This window comes from Petromyzon marinus, chromosome 38 (assembly GCF_048934315.1).
Source record: "Petromyzon marinus isolate PM22_M1 ecotype Great Lakes invasive population chromosome 38, UKy_Petmar_22M1.pri1.0, whole genome shotgun sequence".
NCBI classification, from domain to species: Eukaryota; Metazoa; Chordata; class Hyperoartia; order Petromyzontiformes; family Petromyzontidae; genus Petromyzon; species Petromyzon marinus.
The window spans coordinates 11,667,376-11,689,171 of NC_133704.1; the positions used below are offsets into that span (position 1 = coordinate 11,667,376).

General features: G+C 52.9%; 1 protein-coding gene across 1 annotated transcript in view; it reads right to left on the bottom strand.

Annotated features, from left to right (window-relative positions):
- The window catches only part of LOC116950101 (B-cadherin-like), a 45,675-nt gene that overhangs the window by 11,098 nt on the left and 12,781 nt on the right, over window positions 1-21,796 (bottom strand). The window contains exons 2-12 of the mRNA XM_032967549.2: window positions 18,766-18,823; window positions 17,068-17,246; window positions 14,971-15,129; window positions 14,250-14,394; window positions 12,876-13,048; window positions 11,855-11,989; window positions 11,181-11,366; window positions 10,256-10,506; window positions 6,859-7,001; window positions 4,570-4,806; window positions 2,989-3,222 (exon numbers count right to left, since the gene is read on the bottom strand). Of these exons, the coding sequence (XP_032823440.2) occupies window positions 2,989-3,222; window positions 4,570-4,806; window positions 6,859-7,001; window positions 10,256-10,506; window positions 11,181-11,366; window positions 11,855-11,989; window positions 12,876-13,048; window positions 14,250-14,394; window positions 14,971-15,129; window positions 17,068-17,246; window positions 18,766-18,823 (1,900 nt within the window). The remainder of the gene's footprint in view (window positions 1-2,988; window positions 3,223-4,569; window positions 4,807-6,858; window positions 7,002-10,255; window positions 10,507-11,180; window positions 11,367-11,854; window positions 11,990-12,875; window positions 13,049-14,249; window positions 14,395-14,970; window positions 15,130-17,067; window positions 17,247-18,765; window positions 18,824-21,796) is intronic.

Here is a 21,796-nt window from a genome sequence, read left to right on the forward strand (position 1 = left end):
ACGGGGCAGACACAACGTCGAGTGACAGCAGTCGGAACGGTTAACGCTCTCTCAGCAAACGTGAAACGCTGAAACGGAATCCCGTGATGGCGCGATCTGCCTTTGCCTAACCGTGCGTTCGTCCGCTGGCCGAGGTGGCTAGGAGATGTTAACTACCTCGCCCGGGAGGCAGGAGGTCGTGGGTTCGATCCCGATCCTGACGCCTGCTGCTGTATATGTGGAATCTGCGTGTCTCTCTCCCTCTCCCCGTGGTTGCGCGAAACTTCTGTAGACATTTTAAATGATTGGCGGGACACCGATGCAGCATAACACACCGGTCCTCATAAAAAAACGGTATTATTATTTTTTTTACAGACATTCGTCTTCCGACTGCTTCAACATCACGAGAACTGATTGTGACGAGCCACCAGCCCCGTAAGATTTTCTGACCAGGGTTGCGAATCGCGGGAAATTGATTCATTAATAGTGAAAATTGTGAAACAAAAATGTATACTGTGCACCATCCGGTTCACCGCCAATAGGTTAATGTAGAATCAACATCAATACGCGTTTAGAGTATTTGACTGCTGCTCTAAATTTCCACGCGATTATAAACCGCTACATAGCCCTGTGGGGCTTCACCTGGTAAAATAAGGGGCCGTCCATAAATGACGTCACGCGATTTTGGACGATTTTTGACCCCCCCACCACCCCTAGTCACACAGCGTCACAAAAAGTCAGACCCCCCCCCCTCAAATATGACGTCACAAACTCTGCCCCCCCCCCAAAATATATATAAAACATGCTTAAAATCGCTTTAAACTATTGTCATTGTAGTGCGTATTTAATCTGGCGCTGCACTCTGATGTTGTAGGAGAAAACATTTATTAAAAAGTCTGTTTAATTTAGTAGAACGTGTTGTCATATTTATTTAAAGTTGCGCATTTTGACGTGACGTCACATTTCTCAACCCCCCCCCCCCTTCGTCACACATCGTCACAAATGTCTGACCCCCCCCCCCAAGGTGTGTGACGTCATTTATGAACGGCCCCTAAGACAAATCGACGTACGTACGAGGACAGACTACAGACTACGACACCCGTGGCTTAACTGAACTCATTTTGGAAGCAATATCTGTTTGGCTTTGACTAACAAAAAATGATTGAAGGGGGGAGGGGGGCAGGCCCCCTAAACCACCTCCCCACACCTCCTCCGCCACTACCGGGCTGGGTTCAAGGATTTCACACGGAAAGGGGCGGACGTTGCTTTAGTGCTCGCAGAGTCGATTCAGCCGGAGGAGCGACTCAGCGTCGCTCTTTCTCCAGGCAGGTGTTTAGGTCAACCGTCAACTGTGGGGCCCTTTGCCGTCAGTCCACTGCTGGATGAAGGCCTCCGCGCTGTGCCGCGTCGATCGCGGACGTCTGTGTGACCGAACCGTAGAGTGTGGGTCGGTGAAGGAGGAAGCCGCCCTGCGCTGGTTTCAGATATCACCAACAGTGGCCCAGAATTTAACTCAGGTTGGCCGGGGTTTATAGCTGCAGTTGCAGTGTCCTAACCACAGTGCCGCACCGCTCCACCTCCCATAAACTTTATAACGAAAGCCTGAAAAAAAGACATCAGCCTTTAAATCAGAAGATACTCCCTAAAAAATGTTAATATTTTACCGTACTGATAGACGAGTGGCGGAGTTGTGAGATGTGTCGCAATACGCAATGGGCAGTCTGCATTAACCACACACGGCCATCTTTATGGCCTAGTCTCACCAGTGTCAGACCAGAGAACGCCAAAAGGCGAACAGTACAAAGACAATGCACGTATCGGAGACACTCATAGCTGGGGTAGAACACTGGTGGTGATACAAGGCCATGAAGAAGGCTGTTTGTCTCTGGTGTAGGCCAATCAGCTTCAAAGACAATGCAAATATTATCAGAGCATGTTTGCATGTTTTTCCACAAGTACTGTGTGTGGTTAATGCAGACTTGATGCCTTGCAATAGGTATCTATGTGCTGTTTGAACATCTTATCACCTTCATAATAAAGGTTTTTGGGCTAGATCGCGTATTTATAAATGTGTCGTAACCCTCCACCACCCGACATGGCCAAACAGTAAAAAAAGTGTCACTTTTACAAAGGACACATTTATAAATAATGCGATCTAACCCAAAAACCTTCATTATGAATAATATTGGTCGCGAAAGCCTATGTGTTAAACTGATCTTATCACCTGTTTTATTGCCAGAAATGGTCAAACCTATTCTTATTTTTCGTAATTTTTGATACTGGTCCCATAGATACACTGGGCAGTGTTTCCGCAGTGCCTGTGCCCGGGTTAAGCCGTTGCTGGTAAGGGGCATACGGGAACTACACGTGGAGACAATGCCTACCCACGAGGCCCGGGACAATGCATCGCTTCGTCAATTGTAATCGACCCATAGCTTCGTCATTTACCATTTACGGCCCTTTTGTCAATCCTGTGCTGGACGAAGGCCCTCCCCCTCCCCATGTCGTGGATGACTTGACCATACTCCACCGCACCAGTCAGTGCGGGTTGGTCACGGGCCCCACGCACTCACGTAAGGTGCACGAGGCGCATCGTTGGCGGCCCTGCAATTGCTCTGCGTGCACCACTGCTGGTCGAAGCTCCTCCACTTGAGGGACCCTCTCCAACTCTACAGAGAGCTCCTCTAACTCGAGGGTGTTTTTGCCTACTCGTTCATACTGGACAAACGTCTTGGAAAGAGGTGGGAGTGTCCCACACTTTATCCCACCTCAACGCAACACACCGATCGAATAACCGTAATTTCGTAATGCTGGGTGGACACGGACAGGCAGATGTGAGAAGTCCGGTGTGCAAACCGTAATCCCACAGCATCATCCCGACGTCACCACACCGACCGTATGTGTGCGCGTCTGTTGAACTTCTTTCGCACCGTACGTGGCGAACCGTGCTCATCGGAGGTGTATAATGCACACAGCCCCGGTTTCGACGACCGACGCGGAATTCCGTACCTAGGAAGAGCAGCAGGAGTATGAGGAGGCAGAAAATAATGATGAGCAGAGCCGCGAGGCTGAGTCCGATGCCACCCAGGGCCGCGGGGCACGTGAGTTTGTTGTCGCAGTAGCAAATGGTGACCTCGACGATCTGCTCGGACCGCAGGCCCGACTTGTCCGCGAGCAGCACGGGGACGCTGTAGTGTCCGGGCTGGACGCGGTCCGAGTGCGGAGCCAACACCAGCACCTCCCCTGTGCGGCACGAACGAACGGACGAGCGCACGTGGCAATGACCGCGGTCAACGTGACGAGGTTGGCCGCCCCGTGGATCAGAGGGTCAGGGCGCAGAGCCGTCACCGCTAGAACATCCCAGGCGTCGGCCGGCCCCATGCTTGCAGTGCGCTCCGTTGACACGTTGTCTACGTGTGCCCAAGGCGCTGCGTTCAGTCGCTTACGACCTAAATTCGATTTGCATCCCGCGTTGCTTCTCTGTGATGTCGGGAGGCACTTTGACATGCCGACGAGGAATTTAAGCACCCGAAAGATGCAAACACTTATTCTTAAAAAAACGGGATCTCTCAAGTGTAGCGAGTTTGTGTGTCTCAGCCCGGTCACAAGTGACTGGACACAAACAAAAATAACCCACGCAAAAATAGATTTTGCATTTCCCTGGGACAGTTTCCAGCACTGAGAATTAAAAACATCGCTGTCACGTGATGAACATGACTCTTAAGTGCCAGGGTGCGTTGCCCCCGCCTTGCGGAACAGAGGGCCACCTGAATGGATCTCAGAGGTAGCTCTGTTATCACCACTTGTGCGGGCCCCTCTTTAACACAAAGGGCTACACCGCTCTTTCAGGGACGGAAATGGATATTTCGTCCCATGGCATTCCATTTGGATCAACTTGGTAAAATAACTTTTTTTTTTTAATTGGTGATATAGCAAACATCTATTCATATGCATTTGCGGTGGGTGCATTGTAGGCGAGAGGTCAGTCGATGAACAACAAAGGCCCGTTTTCCCCACGTTAAAATCAAATAATGTGGAGGCTCATCAGTTCTTTGGATCTTTTAAACCAGGGGTGGGGAACCTTTTTTCTGCCAAGGGCCATTTGGATATTTATATAACATCATTCGTGGGCCATACAAAATTATCAACTTAAAAATTTGCCTGTTATATTTGGTCAAACATTTAATTAACTCACCCCTAATGTGATGGCCTGGAACTGCTTCTCTTTGGTGAGGTGTGTGGTGATGTTAGCTGGTATTGATGATGTTGTTGCTACTCGCAACTGCTTTTCCAGGTTTGCTCCTCGATTTATTGAATTTCGAGTCCTGCCTGCGGTTGCCTTGGCAGGGCCAGACCCAAATGATTTCGTGGGCCTCATACGGCCCGCGGGCCGGACGTTCCCCACCCCTGTTTTAGACCAATGGCTTTCCAGCAGGATTTGGTTCAGCGGACCGCCCAGCAGATTGCAGGGCTTGTCAAGCAAACAACACGGATGAATTGCTGACATTTCGGAGGGCGACGACACAGCCAAGCGACTCGCGGTGAGAGGGCGTCGGGGCGAACGACTGAAAGGCTCAGATCGTTTCCTACCTGTGCGGTAGAGGATATTCCAATTGTTGCGTATCTCAGGCGGCTCCTCGGGCAGGGAGAAGGTGAAGGGCCCGGCGTTGGGCGCCTCGTCTTCATCCAGCACCGTCACGTTGATGCCCTGCCACGCGAGGTCCTCGCACACCCTGTGGCTGTAGGGCAGCTTCACCCGGGGGGGGTGGTCGTTGACGTCCGTGACCCGCAGGAGGATGGTGACCGTCCCCGTCTGCGGGGGAACGCCTACGGGGAACACGAGCGTCACGCGGGTCGAACACGACGGAGGGTACGCGCATGGCCAGATAACAGTATCTGGGTGCAGCCCTGCAACCGCTCGCTTACACCACTGATGGCAGAAGGGGCCCCCACTAGATACAGGGACTGCTCCACTTACGTGCATCCGACTTATGAACTTTCAGAGATACGAACAAACCTGGTCCGTATGTCCAGTTGCCAGTTTGGACCGAGAATCGTGAGTTCAACCGCCGCGCAGTGTCATTACCCAGCATTCCCAGCATTTCTGCCTGGGCCGCCACCATTGTCTGTTGTTGTTGTCGTTGTTGTGTTGTCGCTTTGCAGGTCACTACGACGTTCTCTGTGTGCTTTTCACGGACATTATCAACCTCCATCATGTCTGAAACGCGCAAGAGTGGTGAAAGTGTTGAGGGTGGTAGCAAGAAGAGCCGTTCCCAGTGTTCATTGTACACGCCGTACAACACGTTTTGAATCGACAGGAGTAAGGGTGTGACTTGTGAACAGGCCTCTCTGAACCTAACTCATTCATAAGCAGAGGAGTACCTATATAGCATCTAGAGAGTCTCCCCCATCGATGGAATATTTGGTTGACTCTACCACGCTGGGAATATGGACGCTGCGTTGAACTTCTTTCGCACCCTACGTAGCGAACCGTGCTCATTGGAGGTGCGGGGGCGGGGGGAAGGACAACAAAGTTAACGTAAAAAAAGCAGTCGTCAGGAAATGAGCTGGGAATTTCCCACACTCGACCTCTGCCACTTGTGGACTGTCAATCGATGGACTGCGGTGATTTAGGAAACTTGACGTTTCAACTGTGGGGCCGACAGATCAAATCGAGCCGTCCAGTGTGCTAACCATTACACCACTGTGGCAGTCTCCCACGCATATCTACAGGGCAATTATTAAATACAGTTTGGGCTAAATTCATGACATGAAGAGGCTCGCGAGGGCACGATGGACAGCTTTTGGAAAATTTGACTATTTAAAAAGAGAAATGTTTACCAGGTAATGCCCACTGAGCTATGTAGCTCTCTGTCAGGAGTGACCCGGCATCACAAACGATCGCTCAACAAAGTGGCGGCTTGTCAGCGTGTGGAAATTAATCGCAGCCAAACACTCTGAACGTGTGATGTGTGATGTTGATTCTAAATGTGGAGGGAAAAACCGGAGGAACCGGATAACAATCCACGTGACCAATGGGAGAGAGACACGCAAACTCCAAATATACAGGTGTCGGGATTGGGATTGAACCCATGACCTCCTGCGTACCGGGCAAGGGAGTAAACATCTCGCCCTCACGTGCAAGAGCGAGCTGGACCAGGCATCATAAGGCCGTGAGTGATGGCAACGGCATGAAAAGGCCTTCATCCAGCCGCGAATATAACATGGCTATCCTCATACATATACCATACACGTAATCACAAGACTAGACGAAGTAAGATGTGTGTGCGTGTGTGTGTGCGCGTGTGTGTGTGTGAGCAAAGCTGAACCAGTACTGGAGGCCCATGACCAGTTTCGGCGATGGATCGGCACTGATGTCAGTCGTGGTTGTGAATCAAACTCATGTTGCCGGGATCACGTCAAAGTGCGCTGCAGCTCACCTAAAGACAAAGATCCCCCGTGTAGCCTTAACAGACTGTTTGGCCAAGTGCTGTTAGCGAGCAGCACCTATGAAGGCCGCGGCACGGCACACAAGGGGTTGGGTGGCCAGCACCACGCCCGGCCACCTTTGTCTCCCGAGTGGCGATGTTTACACACCACACCAGGCACTCATTTGAGGCCTAGTTGACCTAGGAGAGGCCCGGGAACCTGTTCAGATAATCGTCACTTCGGGAATCGAACTCGGGTGGCCGGGTTCGTGGCGCAGCGTAGCGCTAACCGCCGCGCTACCGCTCCGCACACCACATCTAACGTCCAAACGTACGTAAGCACGCACGCGCTCGGGCGCGCGTAAACAAACACCGTCGCTTTTTGACAGCGGCAGGAAATCACGCGAGGAGTCACGGCGGGACGGCGGCGGCGACGCCGGCCGGCGGGTACCGTTGTCGAAGGCCAGGATCGTGGCGGTGTAGGTGCCGTTGTAGAGGCCGCTCGCTTCGCGGTCCAGTCTCGCTCGCGTTCGCAACTCCCCCGTCGTGGGGTTGACGGAGAGCCACCCGGACGGGTCGTCGCCCATTTTGTACCTGACGTGGGGGGGGGAATGGGGGGGGGGGGGTGAGAGGGTGGAAGCGGCGAGACGTCATTTTAAATAGAACTCTTTTTTTCCTTCCCCGGTCTTACGTGAATACGACTTTGACGTGATGTCGGCTTCACGTCGCGGGCAGAAGAAACTCACGACCGGGACTCCCGCAGAGAGAAGCGCACCACCTTTCGTCGTGGTCAGAGCGCACCGCTGTAACCCGACCGCCGCAGCCTCTTCTCGGCGTTGCCCGTGACACGGCCGCGTGCCTCTTAGTGCATGACCTTCCAAAGGTTGTGTTCCTTTGGCCGTCAATGAAACGGAGCGCTTTCATTTTTTATTGTCTGGCCTCTTCGGTTTGGCCAAATTAAGTGAACAACCAAGTTAAAACATTTTTATAATAGAGGTTTTTTTTTTGGGGGGGGTTAGATCGCGTACATATATAAATGTGTCGTTAAGCCCGCCACCACCCGATGGACTTCTCCACAAAGCTGGCTATCGCCTGATGAAGCTGGTTGTAATTACTGGTGAAACGTCGTACTCCGATTGTAAATGTTGTGGCTTGGCTCTCCAACACACCGGTGTGCGGTACTAGTGACGAATTGGCCACGTTCTGTTTACGTGACAACCCTTACTAGTTGGCTGTGTCGGGTGGTGGCGGGTTTATCGACACGTTTATGTATTTACGTGGCGATCTAACCCCCAAAAAACCTCTAATGTGGATGATATTGGTCGCGAAAGCCGACTACGTGTTGAATTATTTTGATGGAATTTTCGTGGAGTTATTGGTGACCAGTTTGAGACGATCAAGTCACAGGACTTGACAACCCGGATGCGAACCTGGGCTATCAGCGGTGCCGACTGTTTATGCGTTTCGAGCCCCGTTAAACCTTGAGCATGTGCCCCAGGAGTAGGCACGTGCGTCCGCTGAACTTCTGTCGCACCGTAGGTAATCCAACCGCGCTGATCGGAGGTGCGGGCAGTAACAAGTAGTGCCAACATAAATCCCACGTGGCAATGATGACGATGATTATTTCGGTCCTTTGTCAATCTAGCGCCGAGTAAAAGGGCATCAGGCGCTGTTCTCGGTCATGGGGGTTTTTTGACCATACTTCACCGTAAAGGGCAGTGCGGGTCGGTGATGGGGAGGGGGGTCCGGCAGCTGTTCAGACATCGCTCGCAATTGATGAATGTGTGTATGTTGAACTTCTTTCGCACTGTGCGTAGCCAACCGTGATAAGTGTGTATGTACGTTGAACTTCTTTCGCTCTGTGCGTAGCCAACCGTGATAAGTATGTGTGTGTGTTGAACTTCTTTCGCATCGTACGTAGCCAACCGTGCCCATCGGAGGTGCGGGGGGTAGGACAACAAAGTAGACACAAAAAGCAGTTCTAAAGAAATGAGTTTGTCAATCTAGATTAATTAAAAGTGCGTGGCTCCAGTGGCTCCCTTAATATCGGAAGGAAGAGTGTTCCAGACGGCCGCAGAAGCGCATCCGAAAGCGCCACGCGATGCGGCGACCGTCTCTGTTCGATGGCCGAGCCAAAAGCCGCTGCTGCTGCTGCGAGGATGCCGGAGTTTGCGCGATGGCGGTTGATGTTCCTTGATGAGAAAAAAAAATTAATGCCAAGCGGCGGCCTGGAATTTAACTTAGGTCGCCAGGTTTTGCAGTGCAGTGCGCTAACCACTGCACCACTGCTCCACCCCCCCCCCCCTCCCCCGCTTGGGCTGTGACACGAGTCAAATCGTACGAAATGGACAGGTGATGTTAAGTTTTACAGGTATCTCGGGCTTAGTTCACCTAATCTCACCTGGACAGATCCAAAGGAGAGATTAGGTGAGCGCAAATAAATGTTCCCCGTGGCCCGCATTACCAAGGTGCTGGAGTAAGTACTGTATGTGCCTCGCAGCCATTGGCAGGGGGATGGTGTAGTTTTATTAGTGTGTGTCTGGGTGAACTGTTTGCCTTTCTTGTACTTTGCACTCCTATCGTTGTTGTAACGTTCTCACCCCCGTGCCCCGACTGGACATCTGTGAAAAAGTGCTCATGGGAATCCTCCTGCAGAATAAACGCATATTCTGCTCCTGAACTGCTGGATGAATGCATTTTTGGTGCTTGGCTATGTTATGGGGTTTAATGAACCATGCCTCGCCGTACCGGCGGGAGTAGGTTAGTGAACAAAACGCACGGAGAAGAATGTACGCGCGCGTCGAGACAACGCTGAGAAATCTGCAAAAGACGGGTCTGCAACACACCCGCCGTTTGCTGTAAAAGTAAAAAAAAAACTATTTCGATTTTTGGTACATTCTTTCGGTGACTTTACCGAAAGAACCAAAGAGTATGGATTCCTGCAGTCACGAAAGCTTCAAATCAAGATGGTTTTGATTTTACCAAGTAAAGCCCCACTGAGCTGTAGAGCGCTTCTCCAGAAGCGACCTGGCCGTCACGAATGTCAGCTCAACAAGTTGGCGGCTTACCACGTGGAAATTCATAGCAGCAGCCAAACACTCTAAACGCGTGGTGATGTTGGTTCTAAATGTGGAAAAACCGGAGGACCCGGGGAAAAATGCACGTGACCACAGAGAGAGAGATAGAGACACGCAGGTGTCGGGATCGAGCCCACGACCTCCTGTATACCACGGCAACTTCACACACGACGACCAACGTGTGATCCACCAACCGTGCCTTTAGTAGCGGAGTGTGGTTGGCATGAATCCTTGTGCAGGGAATTCAATGGGAGCGCTTTCCCCCCCTTTAGTAGTCCCCTGGCACCTGAGCCCCGCTGCTCCGTGGGCCCCCAAGCAGTTGCACCGCCTGCACACTCGATAGCTACTCCACTCCTCAGTTGTTAAGAACTGCTTATTGTTGTTGTTGCTGTGTTTAGTTCGCTGTCCTTCGTACGCTGCGAAAGAAGTTCAACATACACACACTACACGACTATACACGATACTATACACTACACTGCTATACACTACACTATACACTGCACTACTATACACCACACCACTATACTATAAACTGCACTACCATACACAATACACCACTATACTACATTGACAAGTCATTCCCTTAGAACTGCATTTTGTGTTGTTTGTGGTCCTTCCCCTGCACCTCCAACTAGCACGGTCGGCTGCGTACGCCTCCCAAAAAGTTCTACACACACACAGTACGTACGTACGTACGTGCGTACTTCCCTGCCTTCAGAGAGCTCGGCATCGGGTTTGTGACACCAGCACGTGCTCGTGAGCTCGCAGTACCGTATCTGCTGGTGCTGGCCCACGTCCGGGTCGCGGGCGGTGAACACGCCGAGGGTCACGCCCGGTGGCTGCTCCTCGGTGACGGCGGCCTCGATTTCGTCGGGAGAAAACTCGGGCGGCTCGTTCTGGTCGCGCACCGTCACGGTGACGGTGGCGGTGGAGGCCGGGCCGGGCTGCACGCCCCAGAGCGGCTCCTCGTTCTCCACTCTCACCACCAGCAGCACCTGCTTCGTGGACTCGTAGTCCAGCGCCTGGTGCGGGAGACACGGCCGCGCGGGGTGGGTGCGTCGATCGCGTGATCGGCACCGCTCACGACGCTCACGGAGCCCTCTTGGCTACATGGACCCCTCTGCTTACGACAACTCGACTTACGAACTTTCAGAGATACGAACAAACCCGGTCCGTTATGTCCAGTTGCCTGTTCGGACCGAGAGTCGTAAGTTCAACCGCCGAGCAATAGAATGGCGGTGGTGGCATCTCTACATCTGCAGAACGTGAAGAGCCAGTGGCATCTACAGGAGATCATACAACTTTTAAAGCCATTCCTCCGTGTTTAGTGTACATGCCGTACAACAAGTTTGGAATCGACAGGAGTAAAGTTGGGACTTGCGAACAAATCGACTTAAGGACAGAGACCTCTGGAACCTAACTCGTTCGTAAGTCGACGAGCCCCCCTGTATTAACCCACGGCGCAGTGTGAAGCGAAAGTTCAGGGGGGGGGGTGGTCATCGCGGTCGATGTCACACCGCTGCGTTTGCGACGCTTGTAGGTCGGGACGTCTCCACGCTCTCTGAATCCTGCCAACGGGGGCGAACATGCTAGGTAACGCATTAATTACAACGGTGACATGCGTTTGATCGTGTCGACATCCCTCCCCACCCCCCCCCCCCCCCCCCCGGTGGTGGGGGGCTGCTGCTTGCGGCACCTTGCTGACGGTGAGGATGCCCTCGTTGGTGACGTAGTCGGTCGCGATGTGGAAGCTGTCGCTGTGCTGCCCGGCGACGATGCGGTAGCGAACGCGCCACGCCGGCGTGTGCGGCGTGTCGCCGTCCTCCGCCTTCAGCGCCAGCACCGACTCGCCCACCACGTTCTCCAGCACCGTGCAAATGAGCTGCGGGCGGCGTCAAATTTCATTGAGAGAGGCGTAGCGACCGTTGCCGTTAAAAGAGCGCCGCGGCTGGCGCAAAAACTGTGCCGCGTGGCCCCGCGGGAACCTCGGTGCCGATAAAGTTATCGCGTTTTTTGGTTTTTCGTCCTGGTGGCCGCTTTCACGGCGTGTGAGCGCACGCCGTCGGTACGGAATCGGAAGAAAAACAACGATGACTGACGCGCGCACGCACGCACGCACGCACTCCATCGTGAACGGGGAAAGGGCTGGCATCTCACGATCTTCCCGAACCGTCGGCCGATCGCTTCAGCCAATAGGACCGCCCGGACGCGACCGCCCGATACGCGGCGCTCCACGGCGTCGCTCTCCGTCGACGTCCGAGGGCTTCGCGAGCCCGGCACCGTCGGGTTGGGGGCGGTTGGGAGGGGAGGGGGGGGGGTGTGGGGGAGGGGTGCGGGTGGGGGGGGGGAGCGTCGAGGGCGGCCGCTCACGTTCTGCTGGGAGTACACCGGCGCGTTGTCGTTGACGTCCTGCACTTGGATGACGACCGTGCCGGTGGACGAGAGGCTGTAGTCGGCTCCGTTGCAGTCACTGGCGCGGATCAGCAGAGTGTAGAACTTCACAGCCTGCGTCCCGTCGCAACAGCGGAGCACAACTCGACGCTGCGAATGCCGGCGGAATACGGCGCGCGGAACGTGCAGCCATTGTGTCTACCGACTGCTGGATAGAGGCCTTGCGTGTACCATGTTGGGGGGGGGCGTAGAAGTACAGTACGATAACGGATTTGCCTTGCACAGTTTCAGAGACAATATATTTGTATTGTCTTTTAAGCTGATTGGCCTACACCAGAGACGGTTTCAAAGACGATGCATATAACGTCAGAGCATGTTTGTTTGCATGTTCCCCGCAAGTATGTGTGGTCAACGCAGTACCCGATTCCTCCTTAAATGTTATATATTTGGTGTTTGAACATCTTGACACGTGGTTTTATTGCCAGAAAGGGTAGAAGAGGTGCCAGAGAGATATCCCGTCTGTGAAAGACAGCTCCCTCCTAGCCCCTGCGCTGTAAGAATGCCTTCGATTATAAATGCTCGTGCGACGGTCGTGGACTGACGATTTGCGTCGCACGAATACGCACTTTGCGTAAGCGCAATTACTATTCGTAACTTCACCAGGTAAGGCCCCACTGAGCTACGTAGCTCTTTTATAGAAGCGACCTGGCTATCACAAATGAAGTGGCTTATCGCGTGGAAGTTGACAGCAGCAAAACACATTTATGAATGTGGAGGGGACAACCGGAGGACCAGGAGAAAAATCCACGCCACCACGAGGAGGGAGAGAGAGCGAGAGAGACACGCAAACTCCAAATATACAGCAGGCGTCAAGAGTCAACGTTCCCTTGAGAGGGTCATTGGAGACGCCGCCGCCGCCCTGCGTCCGTTCGCCCCAGCGGTCTGACCTCCGGGGCTGGTGGCCGCGGCCCGGGTCGAGCGTCAGCGGACGGATCCTCACCTCTGCGTCGAAGCGAGTCGCGCCCGTGCTGATGAGGCCGCTCGAGCGGTCGATGGTGAACATGCGCGTCGACGGCAGTGGCGGCTGCTGCGCGATGATGCTGAACACCACCTGCACGTGGTTGGTCTGGGGGTCGTCCGCGTCCGTGGCCTCCACCTTCAGGACCGGGCTCCCTGCGTCCCGCAATCGCGCACGCAGGCGTGCGCGTGCGTGTGGATCGCGCGCCACGCATCATCGCGCATCGAGCGCCAGACATCATCGCGCACACACTTGGGATCATGCATCATCACGCATAAGTGCGCACGCACAACTCACCATCCACACGGGATTGCATCGTGCACATCAGCCGGGTTTTATTTCATGGGGGCCCAGGATTGTTATCATTTTGCCGTAATTTGTAAACTGACTTCCTTCCCTTTACCAAATACAATTGTTTCTTTAAATTTGGCCCATAACTGGTATTGACACACAAATTGACGCTCTGGCCCTAACTACCAAGTTACCTCGAGGATTGATTATCGTGCTCCAGTGTTGCGCTCTAACCATTGTACAACAGTTGATATTGTTGGGGCAAAACACAAAATAGTAACGTGAAATACAATTATAAACGGTGGCTAGGAGATGTTAACTACCTCGCCTGGTATGCCGGAGGTCGTGGGTTCGATCCAGCCCCTGATGCCTGCTGCTGCTGTATATGTGGAGTTTGCGTGTCTCTCTCTCTCATCATCATCACGGTGGCTAAGAGATGTTTACTACCTCGCCTGGTATGCAGGAGATCGTGGGTTCGATCCAGACCCTGACGCCTGCTGCTGCTGTATATTTGGAGTTTGCGTGTCTCTCTCTCTCTCATCATCATCACGGTGGCTAAGAGATGTTTACTACCTCGCCTGGTATGCAGGAGGTCGTGGGTTCGATCCAGACCCTGACGCCTGCTGCTGCTGTATATGTGGAGTTTGCGTGTCTCTCTCTCATCATCATCATCATCACGGTGGCTATGAGATGTTAACTACCTCTCTTGGTATACAGGAGATCGTGGGTTCGATCCAGACCCTGACGCCTGCTGCTGCTGCTGCTGTATATTTGGAGTTTGCGTGTCTCTCTCTTCCTGTGTTTGCGTGGTGTTTTTCTCCGGGTCCTCCGGTTTTTTTCCCCCCTCCACATTTAGGAACACGCGTTTAAAGAGTATTTGGCTGCTTTAAAATTCCACGCGATGAGCCACTTCATTGGGCTATCGCTCGTGACAGCCATAGCTCAGTGGGGGCCTTAATTGACATCGCCACGACTGTAACATTACGACAAATGGTGTCACGTGGTAACCCGAAATACGACGCGGACGGACTGCTCTGCGCGAGCATCGCGGTGCGTGGGGCAGACCTGCGCGGCTCTTCTCCGACACGTTGCCCGCGTAGCGCATCTGCGTGAACTCCGGGGCGTTGTCGTTCTCGTCCAGCACGTTGATGGGGAGGTCCAGCTCGGGCTCCAGCAGATTCCCGCGCTCGTCCTTCGCGAAGCCCTTGAGCTGCGTCGCCAGAAAAGAAGGAAAAGACAACGGGGTCAGACGAGACGAGAGATCCGCGCGACGCCGTGACCACCGTCTTTGTTCGATGGTTCGCCAACATCTGCTGCTGCTGCTGCTGCTGCGAGGATGCCCACCGGGGTTCGCGCGGTGATGGTTTATGCTCCTTAACGAGATCAGCGAGGTACTGGTGGTTCGTTTTGTGGCAAGCACTTTGCGTGTAATGAGCGTGACCTCATAAAATAATTCAGCTAGCGCACGTGGATACATTTTTTTATCTTCATTTTTAAGGCTTCGCATTCACAGGATGCTTATAAATGCCTCGGCAACTTAACATCACATCTCATACCAACCATCCCAGCACCTTTCTGCAGTTTACCCAAGGGGATCCCCCAGTGGCAGCTGTCCCTGCGTGGCACAAGGTTGCACGCAAGCACCGGTTTGCAAATTGGCCATCCGTATCGCCAGCGGCGCGGGTGCGAGCACCGTTATGTTCTGCGGACCGGAAAAATCCGCCCGTGGGCAATTAAGAGTGAACCATGCGCGTACAAGGCAAGCGGCGGGTGGGAGGGGATATACCGCATAGCTTGAAATCTTTTCTCGGTCCAGGACGAACATGATGTTGATTTTGCCGGTGATGGGGTCGATGTTGAAGACCCCGACGGGCGGTTGGTCAGCCCCGGGCCCCCGCAGGCTGTACACCATCGAATTCACGCTCGACTCCTTGTCCGACCTGATCTGTCAGTCGCCCATCGTGAGCCGCACAAACATCCCCCGCATAGCATTTGAGATTCAGTCGGGACAAGTCCTGTTGGCTGAGCACCCGTTAAGGCCGGCGCGGCGCGGGACAGGCCTTTGCGGCCAGCACCATAACCCGGCGCTTGTGTCTCCCCAGCGCTGAGCTACGCACACATGGGTAGACGTGAAGACCATACACAAACGTGAGTTTCAAATACAAGTGCAATTTATCGACAGACTCTTCGTAATTTTCCGGCCGTTAAGCACCGTTGAAGGATTTTGCCAATCCGCAGCAGGGTGCTCAGCAGCAGTAGGGTCCCCTTCAGAGTACCCATTAGTGAGCCATGCCCAGCTATAGAATTATAGCTTGTTGTCCTTCCCCCGCACCTCCGATTAGCACGGTTGGCTACGTACGGTGCGAAAGAAGTTCAGCACGCATGCATTCACACATGCTTAAGAGGAGGTGCAGAGCATTATATTATTATCATCATCGTCGTCGACCACGATAAATCCACTGCTGGTAGGAAAGCCTGACAAAGAAGCCGTGAGCATCTCCGGTAACTCCTGAAGAGACCACGTGACACTGAAATAAATCACGCGGAGCATCAATTGAGCTGCCACGTATCAGTGGCATAACATGATTGACATAGGTCATGGTGTAAGGAATTATATAATAAACAAATTGGATATAACGCGGGAACACATTTTTTTATAACACGGATGCGAATTCGATTTAACGCCCATAATATAGGTTTTTTTAGGTTAGATTGCTTAAATATAAATGTGTCGTTAAACCCGCCACCACCTGACACAGCCAATTTAGTAAGGTTTGTCACGTAAACAGAACGTGCCAATTCGTTACTAGTACAGCACACCGGTGTGTTGGAGAGTAAAACCACAACGTTTACAATTCGAGTAAGACGTTGCACCAGTAATTACAACCAGCATCATCAGGAGGACAGCCACACATCTGGCTGTACGCCTGATGATGTTAGTTGTAATTACTGGATATTAACGCGATTGAGTGAACGGAACTACGTCGCGCGAGTCGGAATGAGCGGTCGCACGGCTGCTTCGGCGTAGCATCACAAAGGGCGGGATGCTGCTGGATGCTGCTTCTAGATGCTACCCAAGCGCCTCAGTCTCTGATCAGCCTGCGTACGCATCTCACGTGTTATCGTGGACGGAGCTTTACCCTCTATTATATATATTATTTCATTATAACGTGATTTTTCCATCACGTGGTGTTCATCAGGAACATGACTACCGCATTCTAGGAAAACAGACTCCATCTCTCAATTAGAAGACTCTCAATTATCCGCGTGCAGTTTATCCGATTCGCGGATTAACCGCGCACCTGAGATTTTGACGAAAAATGTATAACTCGTGGATTTTCCCTAAAGCCCAAATGGATCAATCTAAAAACAATTATAGATTGTTATTCTTGGAAGTGTTTATTACAATTCACGTGCTTAAACCGTGCAAATATGTGCCCCGGTTCATCCGAAATCCATGTGATCTACAGTACAGTAGTTGCAATATCCCTTCAACATTGGGCGGAGTTTGACTGATGCTGATTGGCGTGGCTCTGCTATCCACCTAGTGGGCTGAGTCTTCTGCGCAGGAGCAGGAAAGTTATCACTGAGCGCACGCACTGATCGGTCTGCGGGAAATTTGTATTTTTGGATGATCCACGATTTCGAATTATCCGCGACCGCCCTCCCCGTCAGTAGCCCAGATAATCGGGAGTCTACTGTACATTTTATGGTGTTCCCTGTCCAATTTCCCCCCACCTCTTCGTAGGCCTCGAGCCTGGGCCTCTCCACCCCCGTGGGGCCCAGGTCGAGTTGCACGACCTGCACATCACTGAGCAACACCACCGTGCCGATTGAGAGGACCCGAGCTGAATCACGAAGCGAGGCGAAGGAGGTCTCTCACCATCATGAAGACCTTCGGGAACGGGCCGCGGTCGTTCTCGATCACGTGGTTCACTTTAATGGGCGGGAGGATCCACGACCGTTTTTGTCGACCTGCAGGTTCGATGGCCCACTGGTGCCAGCCGTTCTTGGGTGCTGCCTTTGTTTGTCGAGAGTGTCCATGCTCTCGGGTCGCATTTGCTGACAAAAGAGAGAACAGGAGGGAAGCTCCAGGGAAAGGTGCAGCCCCAAAAATACAAATAGGGCACCACGGTGGAGACATGTTAACTACCTTGCGTGATATACAGGAGATCGTGGGTTCGATCCCGACCCTGACGCCTGTATATTTGGAGTTTGCATGCCTTTTCCCGTGGTTGCGTGAATTTTTCTCTGGGTCCTCTGGCTTTAATCCCCCTCCACATTTAGGAACATGCGTTCAAAGAGTATTCGGCTGCTTTAAAATTCCACGCGATAAGCCACTTCATTGGGCTATCATTCGTGACAGCCAGATCGCTTTTGAAAAAGAGCTACATAGCTCAGTGGGCCTTACCTGTTAAAATAAAATATCGGTTTTTTTTTTAGTTTACAAACACCTCCGCTGCAGTACACGTGCACGAACGTGCGCATAAATCTCTTCCTTTTCAACCCACTGCAGGATGAGGGCCTCCCTACACTACGCTAGCCGTCAGGGTTATTTGACCATACTTCACCAAGCCTGGTCATTGCGAGTTTGTGAAGACAGGAGGCATACTCTTCCTTCCGATTATAGGAAGCCACTGGGAGCTGTGGACTCTTAAATCTACATTGAAAACTAATTGGTTCAGAACAGTTTTTTAGTGTTCAGTTTGCTGTCCTTCCCCAGCACCTCCGATTAGCGCGGTTGGCTACGTACAGTGCGAAAGAAGTTCAACGTACATACACACGTACAGGATAGAAGTTAAAGTATTATACAGCAATCAATGTTGCTGCACTGAACTCTGCTGACAACCACGTGGCCCCAGAGTCCGAAGAGAACCCCGCTTGTCTACGGTTCACGCCCCTTACAGCCACTATCCGAGCTTAACCCCCGTGCGAGCTTCCAAGATCTGCCTTGACAACAGTGCATTGCAGGTGAGTGGGTCAGAGGTCGCGTAAATCAGGCCGAAATGTGCGAGTGGCGCGCCGCTTCTGTTTTTACAGCGTCTCAGTCTCCCTGCGGTCTTCCGTTTGGACCTCGCGACGTCTCAGATCACCCCTCTGGCCTTCGCAAAAAAAACGAGTTAAAACTAAAAGGCGCGCTGCAGACGCATCCAAACCGCCACGTGCGTCTCGGTGATGTCCGTCGGGAGATCTTGCCTGCGGTTCCATTCTCGCGTACGATCGTGGCATGTTTCAGGAGCCAAACGCTTTGCCACGAGAGGGCTTCAGGAGAGCATTCGTGTACTTTCGCTATTCCTCCTCCCCCTTCGTTGAAGGACCGCAGACTGCAGCGGTTGACTTACGTGGTGCAGGGTTTGGGTTGCATGGCAACAACCACACAACTGTGGCTTGGCTTTAATGTATCTCTCTCTCTCTAGACGTCTCTACAACTTTACGAGGCTCTATTCGTCTCTATGGGTCTACTAAAAGGTGCACAGTTTGGGTTGCATGCCCACAGTCGCCCTACAATACTGTAGCTGGATTAGCCTAATGTAAGGCAAAGTGTGAAGCATCTGAACAAAACACGTGGGTCCAAACTCACCTGCACTGAGTGGCGTTCTTCTCACGACCTGGCGATCTCCATGCACCCTACTGCACACCTGACACACCAACAAAGACAAAGATCCCCCGTATAGCCTCAACAGACTTTTGAGAAAAAGTGCTGTTAGCGAACGTCTATGGAGACCGGCACGGCACACGAGGGAGTGGGTGGCCAGAACCAAGCCTGGTCGCCTTTGTCTCCCTGGTGGCGATGTTTTACACACCGCACCAGGTACTCATTTAAGGCTGTGTCGACCTAGGGGAGACCCGGGACCAGTTCAGATAATCGTCACCAGTGTTGGTGGCCGAGAGCGGGAATCGAACTCGGGTAACCGGGTTCATAGCGCAGCGTGCTCGCTACACTACCGCTCCCCACAACATACCAACACATACTCACGCACAGACAACCACAACATACCAACACATACTCACACACAGACAACCACAACACACCAACACATACTCATACACAGACAACCACAACATACCTACACAAACTCACACACAGGCAACCACAACACACCAACACATACTCACACACAGACAACCACAACACACCAACAACAACAACCGCCATTCACCACTAAGTGGCGGTGACGTCACCACGACGCTTGTGCCAGGCTATGTGCACCCTAAGGCCACGTGAAGTGTCGAACGCCCGCTGGCAGGAGGTCACGGGGCAGACCCAGGTGCCACGGGTCGACTGACTGAGATGACTGGCGGATGCACCACCTGTGCCCCCTACTGTGCCAACCTGCTGTGCTTTAGCCACCCGGCGCTCCGCTCGTTGTTGTGAGCATCGCTCCTCCGCCCTCCGTTGTTGTTGGAGGGCGACTACCTCCAACTACCCAGTAGCGTCCTTCACGAGCCTCCTCCACAGAGGCCGATCTTGACACCGCTGGTACCAGTCATCGGCAAGTCCACTCAGCTCCACGTCCTCCTGTACCACATCACTCCATCTCTTCTCTAGCCCGTGCCGCGCCCGTTTAGCCCCCTCAATCCGGCCGAACAAAAGCTGTTTCGGCATCCGGTGGCTGGGCATGCGGACTACATGACCCAGCCATCGCAGCCTTGCCCGCCGGAGGAGCTCACCGATGGGACCTTGCCCAGATCTTTCAAGGATTTGTGAGCTCCTCACACAATCCAGTCTGGTTAAACCCAGGATGCATCGTAGGCAGGCCAGCCTAAATGTTTCTAACCGGCGAAGATGTTCCATTAGGGGGGTCCACGTTTCGCAAGCGTAGAGAAGGGAGGGAATGACCGTGGCCGAGAAGACTTGAAGCTTAGTGCGGAGTGACAGACCAGGGGTAGCTTCCACACAGCGTTACGCAACCGATGAAAAGATATTGCCGCTCGACTGATTCGGAGTGAGACCTCTGCTGTTAAACTGGAGCCGGTCATAAGCTCACTGCCCAGGTATGGGAAACTCTCCACTCGCTCCACAAATGCCCCATCACCGATTGGGAGTTGTGGGGGTGGAGTGTCCGATGGTACAAAATACCCAGGCAGGTGCTTAGTTTTGGTGGGGCTGATGGTAAGGCCCCACCTCTTAGTTGCACGCTCCAGTCTCAGCAGCAGCGTCTCCAACTCCTCCTCTGAATGAGCAGCTATTACCAAATCATCAGCATACATAACGTGGTTGAGCAATAGGCAGGCATCCCTTGACCGCACCCGGGCATCGATCAGCCTCCCATTATATCTGTACCAAATGGAGATTTCCCCAGTACAGCTATTGAAGGCTTCACGAACTACATGGTCAAAATAGATGTTACATAATGTGGGAGCCAGAGGATATCCCTGTCGCACCCCAAGGTGAACAGGGAATGGCTCTGACTCCCGGCCACGTAGTTTTACCCGGGCCCGCTCACCATCATGAAGGTCCTTAATGATCGTGAGCAGAGGGTCAGGTACTCCAAAAACACGAAGAACAACTCAGAGCCCAGGCCTACTGATGGTATCATAGGCCTTGACCAGGTCAATAAAGTAGAGATGTAGGTGTTGTTGGAATTCCCTACACCTCTGCTGTAGCAGACGGACAGAAAATATGGCATCTGTGCAGGACCGCCCTTTCCTGAAACTGCATTGGGGCTCTGCAAGCCTCTCCTCAGCGTGCCTGGCAAGGTGATGTTGAATAATCCTTGCCAGGATCTTTCCCGGCACACTGAGGAGTGAGATGCCCCTGTAGTTGATACAGTCTGTGCGGTCCCCCTTCTTAAAAAGGGGGACCACCAGGGCATCCTTCCAATCCTGTGGAACCCGTCCAGTGGTCCAGACTGTTGTTATGATGCCATATAGGGCAGTCTGTGCACAAACGCCGCCCTCCCTCAGCATTTCGCTTGGGAGATCATCTCTGCCCGCTGCCTTTCCTGGTCTCAGACTCCGGATCGCCTTCAGTACTTCCTCAACAGATGGCATCTCAGCCAGCCACTCACAGGGGGTGACTTCTTACAATATTTGAGGCACCGCAGCCTCAGCAGGGTCATCCTCACTTTGTGCCACGATGTTTTCCTGGCTGAGGGATTTTCCCTCCCCCAGGACCTCAGAAATGCTCAGCAAATCTGCAAACCTGTTCCTGGGGGTCGGAGATTGGATCACCGTTTTTTCCCCTAATGATGGTAATAGGTGTGGCGCTGCAGATTACTTTTTTGATGGAGTTAAATAGAGATTTGTGATCATGGGCCACTGAGGCAGACTCCATCTCCTCAGCAACCTGCGACCACCACCCATCCTTGCAGCGCCTCACGGCTCTCCGAACCTCTGAGCGAAGGCTGTGGTAAGCCTCCTCATTCTCTGACGTGGGATTCTGTAGCCGATGACAGTGGGCCTTTCGCTTTTTCTCAACCATCTTGAACACCTCCTCTGTCAGCCAGGGTCTCTGGGGAGGTCTGGACCGCGTACCAAAAGCAGCCATTGCAGCTGCATGAGTCACAGTCCTAAACCTCGCCCATTTACCCTCGACATCAGGAGGAGTCGGGGACGATGCCAATCCCAGCCACAAGCGATGATGAAATTCTCGCTTGCAACTTTCATCA